The sequence below is a fragment of the Neofelis nebulosa genome, chromosome 1, assembly GCF_028018385.1.
Source record: "Neofelis nebulosa isolate mNeoNeb1 chromosome 1, mNeoNeb1.pri, whole genome shotgun sequence".
NCBI lineage: Eukaryota > Metazoa > Chordata > Mammalia > Carnivora > Felidae > Neofelis > Neofelis nebulosa.
In genome coordinates, this window is record NC_080782.1 from 154,047,585 (window position 1) to 154,057,022 (window position 9,438).

At 32.4% G+C, this 9,438-nt stretch overlaps 1 protein-coding gene across 1 annotated transcript; it reads right to left on the bottom strand.

Annotated features, from left to right (window-relative positions):
• Nucleotides 1-2,156: 2,156 nt before the first annotated feature.
• On the bottom strand, nt 2,157-3,104 carry LOC131485055 (olfactory receptor 14A2). Its single transcript, XM_058684045.1, has one exon. It carries the CDS (start codon nt 3,102-3,104, stop codon nt 2,157-2,159), a length of 948 nt encoding a protein of 315 aa, XP_058540028.1.
• Between the last annotated feature and the right edge of the window lie 6,334 nt (nt 3,105-9,438).

Here is a 9,438-nt window from a genome sequence, read left to right on the forward strand (position 1 = left end):
ACCTTGTTCAAGTACTAGAAACTGTAGGGGATAAAAAAAAATATTCTATACCCTTTCAGTTCTTGACTGCTACCCCTACAATAAAAGAAAATTATAAAATTTATTTAATGTAAGTATTATATGACAAGGGAGCTTTCATAAGGAAATGAAGACCCAAAGAAATGATTGAACCTGAGAGTTTTTATCCTAGATCTGATGAAGAGTGGAAAACCATGGAAAGATATAATAGGAGAAATAGAGCTAAGCATAATAAACTGGGGGAATAATTTCAAGATCTATTTGGTCAGATTACTCTCCTTATCCCATTACCTCTGGAGATATGGATGCTCCTTTCCAAGGGGAGTAGAGAAGGCACCCTTCACCTGAGGGCTTTATGATCTGCATCACAGAAAAATAAGAAAACCTTTTCTGCACATGTCATTCTCACATTCTTTTAGGAAATTCAGCCTAACTCATTACCTGTCATCATAAGAATATGTCATTCCTTACAACTTCTATCCTAAAGATTTTAGTATCCATTACTGATTACATCACTTGTGATATGGATTATTAAAATGATGACTTTTCAATCACTCCTATATTTAACAGTTGCCAGTCTTCTAAAGAAAAAAAATAGTTTTTCAATTAGTGTTTTCTCTCATAATAAAAACACATTATAGATAGTGAGGGAACAAAAATATCTCCAGGAATTTCCCATGAAATATTCAATTTCAAAATATTTAATCCAGTACCTTTTTTTTACAATATAAATTTAACCATAAGCAGTCTAAGAATCTTTTTTTTTTTGACAGATTTTCCCAGGTAATTCTGACAGTTGATACACATACCAATCAAACAAATCCAATTATGTTTGCCATATTTCTTTCTTTAAGGGTAAAGAACAAAAATAAGTGGGGACTTTTTCATGGATTCTATGGGAAATCTTAAAGATAATCTTATGTATATTATATATAAAAATTATATTTTATCATATATGAAAAAGCATAAGTGTATATTTATAAATGATATTAGCATGGTAAAAACCAAAGTTGTCAGAGAGTATTTGGGGACATGGTTAAATGAGATCATTTGTGCCTGAGAAAATATATCAACCATCTATCACTTGATTAAAGTGGTTGATTAAAATATCAACCACTTTTAATCCAAGTGACAATAAAACATTTATATTATGATTTAAAAATAAAAGAATCCGATTGAAAATATCTAAGAAACCTTTGTATTATTTTCCTTAAACAATGAAGGATGGAACAATGTCAATGTAAATCCCAGAGAGTTTTTATAAAACACAGAATCTTTATGTAGTTTTGTACAAATTAATTAAAAAAAAAACATATTGGAGGCACTAGTGAAGAAGTCAAAAGAGAGTCCATCCCCAAGTGAGAAACTTCTGCTATAGTATTAATATATTTCATAGCTTCATGTCACTCATTAGAACCATTCATCATGCCATAAATAGTAGTAAGGGCCTTTCTGAATTATAGACATGTAGACATGCAGGCATACATGTCTTACAGACTCAGACCTCTGCCTGGTGTCTCTCTGGAAATACTATTTACCCAGTTGATCAAGAGTTATCTTGGGGAACTGTGCTGAGATGTATTTCTCTCCAGGATTTTGTCTCTGTTTTATATGTCTCTCCTGAGTGTTGTTTATAGATGTAAGAACATATCTAGTATGGCCCATAGCCTACTGCATTATGTTTGCTTACTTTTTGTTCTGCTTCAGCACTAGACAGTCTGATCCTTCAGAAAAGTGATATGAAAATATTATCTTGGTAGTTCAAATGCTTTTTATGGCACTGTACCTGTTGAATTGCCTCATTTAAAAATATGTAATAAAATAGTGGAAATGAGATTAAATCACAAACATTATAAACATCATGAGAAACAAGCAATTCTTTTAGAAGATCATACCACAAATGAAGAGATTCTTTGTCATTGAAGACCGCTGCATGAGAAACATGTGACACTTATGTGTTAGTTGTGTATAATGCCACTACCTGAACTGGAAACAGACAATTAGGCTGTTGAGAATTTATTTACATTGGTGTATGTGAGTACATAGTTTTCTTTTATCGAATTGTTCCAAAGTTAGGAATGAGGTAATTGATGAGAAAATCTATTGTGATCAGTAAGATACTATATCATTGATAGATGTTAGTTAGTATTAAAAGATGTGAGACCAAGTGTTTTCTGCAGCAATCTCATAAGAGCCCATTTCATGTCTTTGTTCCTCAGGCTGTAGATTACAGGGTTGAGTATTGGAGGTATCACGGTGTAAACCACAGAAAGCAACCTGTCAATAACTAAGGGTGTATTTGAGGTTGCTTTCAGATAAACAAAACAGGCAGTTATAATAAAAAGAGTAAAAACAACAAGATGGGGAAAGCATGTGGAGAAAGCTTTTGACTGACCTTTTGTGGTAGGAATCTTCAGCACAGTGGAAAAAACATAAGCATAGGAGATCACAATACAGATGAAACAAGATATGCCTAAACACATACCTATCCCAATACTTGTATACACCACTAGGAGTGTTTCAGAACAGGAGATACTTAGTAATGAGGAAACATCACAGAAAAACTGTGGGATCACATTGGAGCCACAGAATGGCATGAAAAATGTGCCAGCAGTATACACAGTTCCAAAGAGTCCTCCAATGGCCCAGGAAACACCTGCCATCACTGTACAGGCACCAGCGTTCATGATGACTTCATACTGCAGAGGACAGCATATGGCTACATAGCGGTCATAGGACATGGCAGTAAGGACAAATATCTCACTTGCTGAGAAGGAAGTCATGAAAAGTAGCTGGAAGGCACACCCTAAAATGGAGATGGAATTGCTGTATGTTAGGCTGTTGACAATCAATTTGGGGATTGGGACAGACACAAGGAAGACATCCAGGAATGACAAATTCTTCAGGAAAAAGTACATTGGTGTCTGTAGATGCTGGTCTAGGGTAATGAGAGTGATGATGAGAAGGTTACTCATCAGGACAGCCAGATAAATCAGTAGGAAGAGCACACCATATAATATCTGAAGCTCTTGGATGTCAGAAAACTCCACAAGAAGAAATCCTGTCACTAAGGTGACATTGGCCATGCTAGAATCTCTTCACTGCCTGTTAGGACAATGAAATAATGAAAAAGTCAATTTCTACCACCTGACCAGAACTATATTGATATATACCATCGTTTATTTGAAAAAGAGCCATCCTATGTATCTTAAATACTTCTACAGAAATTCCATCTTATTTTTTAAGGTAAAAGTGTTTCATAAGTAGTATGTGAATTCAATTAGTCTTCATATAAATTACATCTGATTCTGTAGCTTTAATCTGAACTTGCTACCAGATGTATACAATTTGACTAAATATGAAAGTTTTCCCGACACACTAAGTCCTTGCCCTCAGACTGGTATTGTGCCATGCATAATGACAAATCTTTTTGTTTTCTGAAAAACAATTCAAAGTTCTATGTCTTTATAGTGTGTTAGGATTACTAATAATCTAATGGGAGTAAGTCAATTCTCCTTTGTTATTAAAAATCATTACCTCACATTTACATTTTATTAAATACTCCACTGTAAGCAAATAACTTTTTTTATAAATATATGGACATAATCAAGGTGACATAAACAAGGATTATTTTTTCAATGTTTTTATTATCTTGAGGTCATGCAGTCACATATGTTGAATGTTTCATTTCATATGAGACAGAGAGAAAGAAAGAAAGAAAGAGATAAATTATTTAGCAAAACTTAATGTCCTTTGAATACACACATATGTAGAAAGCTATGTTATTGTGGCACCTTGTCAGTAATTGATCTTAAATAAAAGTCTACTTTAGAAGTTACTATAACAAAATTTATCACGTATTCTGTCTGATTGTATCTTTTATTCATTATTTTATGTTGCCTAGAATTTATTTTTCCATTCATCAGATATTATCAAACTATTTCCCTACATTGTTTGCTACTGTGCAGAATTATTTAGTGAAAAGAGCAACAAGTGTTTAAATATATCAGACACCAAACTGGATGACAGATATTAAAAAAATTAAAAATAAAAGATTTTCTGGAAGTTTTCAGTCAGTGGGAGGAGGCATACAATGATGAATATATAAATCTATGAAGAAGCAAAAATTAGATGGCGATGGGTTCCATTGCAAATTTTTTAAAAAAATGTAACATTTTATAGATTATCCCAGCAGCTACTGAAGGATAGAGGGGAAGGCGCTCCCTTTTGGAGTTACCTAAAATCTAAAGCCTAAATGAAGCATAGACTATAGTGAAAAGCCCAGTGGATGGAACATTTTATGAAGCATAGTTAAATAAATGGAAGTCAAGGCAATGGACATATGTATCATATGTGATTTGTGGTGAATTAGAAGTATGTATAGTAGGGCAGTGAAATAATCTTGAATACATTTATCAATTTATTCCAAATGTCTGTGTGGAGAAATATACAATGATACACCAAAAGTGGGAGATGGGTGAAAAATTTGGTTAATTGAATCTCATTGTTTTTGGTTTCTGCCCTATATATATTTAATATCTACAATACTGATTTTTGTTTTCTTGTTTGTTTGTTTGTTTTGGAACAGAGACTATTTAACATTTTACCAATAGAAATCTGAAATTCATACATTGAACTAATTCTAACTCTTCAACTGCTTGGACAAAGGATGATTTATCAGATGTTTCCAACAAGTACACCTGAGAGCAGAAGTTTATCTTGCCCCACAAAAACAGTTTAACTTACCAGTTGATTACCTGAAATTAATATGAAACTATATCTTCCTTTGGAAATTCTTGGTTATTATGGCATAATATGTTGCTAATATTCTGTTGAAGAGCTCAAAGATCTCTACAATGTAATATTTTTTTTTAACACGGAGGAATGAATATTAAATGCAACCAGGAAATTCATTTGCCCTTTATTTTAAATGTGACGTCATTTGAAATATTCTCTAGTCAATGTCTCTACAACAAATCATTTTTAAGGGATGTGACAAATTGCTTTGAATTCCCAAAAGAAGAGAGTCTTAAAAGTTTTCTGAATAGCCTTATTAAGTGATAATCTCCTAAGGCCTTATGGATTGTAATCACTGTTATTTTTTATAGGCACAATTGTTCAATTCTCAGAAAACATAGTGTAATATATCTGAAAGGACATGATTCAGAATTCTACTAGAATAATAATAAAACACTTAAATATTTCTTTAACTCCACTTAGTAATAAACTATTATTACTTGTGGTTATCACTCCAAAATTGATACTAATAATTTGAGCACTTTGCTGTACATGAAGACTTCTGACAAATATTGCTAATTACTGACTCAACGCATCTCTGACTGAAGTTGAAGAATGTTCATTTAGTCAAATGACTTTGGAAATCTGACATGTATTACACTCTGAGAAGGCTTGCTATAAGCTTGCCATTTAACATAGAAAGCAAATAAGTTTTATTGGTCATCTGTCAAAAACAATCATTGTAGGGTAATAAAACTGAAATCATTTTTAAAGATATTGTAAGAATTTGGAAGTGATCTAATTTTTATTTGTGTGTGTGTGTGTGTGTGTGCGTTTGCTTTGGCATCTAATAGATCTTAGTAGCATTAATTAACACTTTCAGTTAGTTCCTTTAGAAATAATTTTGGCTACTGGAGATATAATTAACAAAATGTCATTTGTCTACTACTAGATAATTGCAAGAAAATATTTTAAAAAATAAAAATTAATCTCTGTTACATGGAAAGTTGAGAGCATAAATAGTAGTGTAGAGAATTAAATAACATTTTACACAATCATTTACACAGCTTGACATAATTAAAAATTAATAGTTTTGAAATACTGACTTTTTCATGAGTATGATCCAAATTTATTTTTGCCAAAATAAAACGAATTTAAAAATAAAAATTAGATAGGTAATTTGTGCTAGAAGACATACAATTTCAGTATGTAGAATAAAGATATCTCAAAACTTTGAATTAAAACTGTCCTTACTTTATTAAAATAACAGCACATTGATTTGATGTAAATATGAAATAAAAATGAATTTTGAAATTATTGCAAAATATACATGGTTTATTTGTGATAGCCTTGTTTTACTCTAATTTGTAAAATGAGTTCAAACTTACAAAAACGTTGCAAGAATATTGCAAGGATCTTCAGATAAACTTTACCTTAACTCTCCAAATTTTTTACGTCTTTAATTATAATTCCAATATATTTAACAGATAATGTTCAATTAGTTTTAGGCATACAATATAGTAACTCAACGTTTTGTACATTAATTAATGGTTATGTGATAAGTGTAGTTTTTAATCCCACAAAACATTTCAACCATGCCCCTCCCACCTCCCTTCTTGTAACCAACACTTTTTTCTCTGTAGTTAGTCTGTTTCTTGATGTGTCTTTTTCTTTTCTTTGTTTCTTTGTTTTGTTTCTTAAATTCCACACAGGAGTGACATCATATGGTATTTGTTTTTCTTTTACTGACTTATTTCATTTAACATTTTACTTTCTAGCTCCATGCATGCATTTAAAAATAGTAAGGTTTCATTCTTTTTTTTAATGAATGAATAATATTCTATTATTTCTTCTTTATCCATTCATCTACCCCTTGGCATTTGAGCTGCTTCCAAATTTACAATTGTAAATAATGCTGTAATAAAAATAAAAATGAATGTATCCATTTGAATTAGTGTTTTTGTACTTTTTGGGATACACACTAAGCAGTACAATTATGGATTGTAAGGCAGTTCTAGTTTTAACATTTTGAGGAACCTACATACTGTTCTCAAAAGTGGCTGTACCAGTCTGCATTCCCACCAACAGTGCATGAGGGTTCTTTTTCTCCACATTCTTGCCAACACTCATTGTTTCTTCTGAATTTGATTTTATTCATTCTCACGGGTGTGAAGTGATATCTCATTGTAGTTTTGCTTTGTATTTCCCAGATGATCCATGATGATGGGCATCTTTTCTTGTGTCTGTTGGTTATCTGGATGTACTCTTTAGAAAAAATGTCTATTTATGTCTTCAGCCCATTTTTAATTCAATTATTCATTATTTCGGTGTTGAGTTTATAAGTTCTTTATATATTTTTAATATGAATGTTTTATCATATATGACATTTGCAAATATCTTCTCCAATTCTGAACCTAGCCATTTTGTTTTATTGATTGTTCCCTTTACCATGCAGAAGTCTTTTATTTTGATGTAGAAATGCTTACCATACAAATGGTTGTCAAAAAAAAAAAGATAGACTGGCAGTATTTATATTAGGTAATCTCTACTTAATATTTTTAAATTCTTATTAATTTATTTTGAAAGATAGAGAGAGTGAAGGAGAGGCAAAGAAAGAGCAAGAACAAAAATCCCAAGCCGGATCCATGTTGTCAGTGCAGAGCTCAATGTAAGGCTCTATCTCACAGTGAGATCACAACCTTAGCTGAAATTAAGAGTCAGACACTTAACATACTTAGCCATGCAGGTGCACCTGGAGAAACTTTACTTTAAAAGAAAGTCTGTAATGAGATTCAGAAGGACACTATACCATACATAAGGAGACAATCCAACCAGAAGATCTAACATTGTAAATAATTAAGTAAACAGCAACATGGGAACACCCAAATATATAAAATGTTTAATAACAATCATAAAGGTACTACTTAATAACAATATCATGGTAAGAGGCTTTAACACCACACTTAACATCAATACACAAATCTTATGAACAGAAAATCAGAAAGTACATAATGGCTTTGAATGACACACTGGAACAATGGACCTAACAGATATATTTAGAACATTCCATTCTAAAACAGCAGAATACACATTATTTTCAAGTGCACATGGGACATTCTCCAAAATAGAACAGATATTAGGTGACAAATCAGGCCTAAACAAATTCAAAATATTGAAATCAGACCATGCACCTTTTCTAAACAAAATGCTATGAAACTTGAAGTGACCCACAATTAAAAAAAAAAAAATAGAAAGACCACTAATTCATAGAAGTTAAACAAGATGCTACTAAGAAATAAAAGAGTCAGTCAGGAAATCAAACTACATGGAAAACAAATAAAAGTACATGGAAACAAATGAAAATGAAAATAAAATGAACACAAACCAGTTCAAAATTTTTGGCATGCAGCAAAAGTGGTCCTAAGAGGGAAGTAGATAGCAATGCAGGCCTGCCTCAAGAAACAAGAAAAATCTCACATAAGCAACCTAACCTTAAGACCAAAGGAGCTACATAAAGAAAAACATACAAAGATAAAAGCCATCAGAATGAAGGAAATAATAAGGGTTAGAGCAGAACTAAATCATATAGAAACTAAATGATAGTAATATTAATAATAATAATAATAATAATAATGGAACACATCAATGAAACCAGGAAATGATTATTACAAAATTAATAAAATTTATGAACCTCTAGACAGACTTATCAAAAAAGAAAGAGAAAGGACCCAAATAAATATATTCAGAAGTGAGACAGGAGAGTAACCACCAACACGGCAGAAATAACAATTATAAGAGAATACTATGAAAAATTACATGCCGACAAGTGGGGCCACCTGGAAGAAGGTAACAAATTCTGGGGTGCATGGAAACTAACAAGACTGAAACAGAAAAACAGAAGAAAAAGAAAAAGAAAACAGAAAACATGGACAGACTGGTATCCAGCAATCATGAACAAGTAATCATGAAACTACCAAGAAACAAAAGTCCAGGGCCAGATGGTTTCATACGTGAATTATACCAAACAGTTAAATATGAGTGAATACTGATTCTTCTCAAACTATTTCAAAAAAGTAGAAGAGGAAGGAAAACTTCAAAAGGCATTCTATGTGGTCAGCGTTACCCTGAAACGAAAACCAGATTAAGACTCATGATGAACATGGATGCAAAAATTCTCAACAATACACTAGCAAACCAAATCCAATGCCCCATTAAAGAATAATTCACCATGAGGGGCGCCTGGGTGGCGCAGTCGGTTAAGCGTCCGACTTCAGCCAGGTCACGATCTCGCGGTCCGTGAGTTCGAGCCCCGCGTCAGGCTCTGGGCTGATGGCTCGGAGCCTGGAGCCTGTTTCCGATTCTGTGTCTCCCTCTCTCTCTGCCCCTCCCCCGTTCATGCTCTGTCTCTCTCTGTCCCAAAAATAAATAAAAAATGTTGAAAAAAAAAATTTAAAAAAAAAGAATAATTCACCATGATCAAGTGGGATTTACCCTTAGGCTGCAAGGAATTCACAAATAAATCAATGTGATACTCCCCAAAAGTAAAAGAAAGGATGAGAACCACGTCATTATTTCAATAGATGCAGAAAAATCATTTGACAAAGTACAACATTAATTCATTATAAAAATGTCAACAAGGTAGTTTTAAAGGGACTATACCTGAACGTAATAAAGGCCATCTGT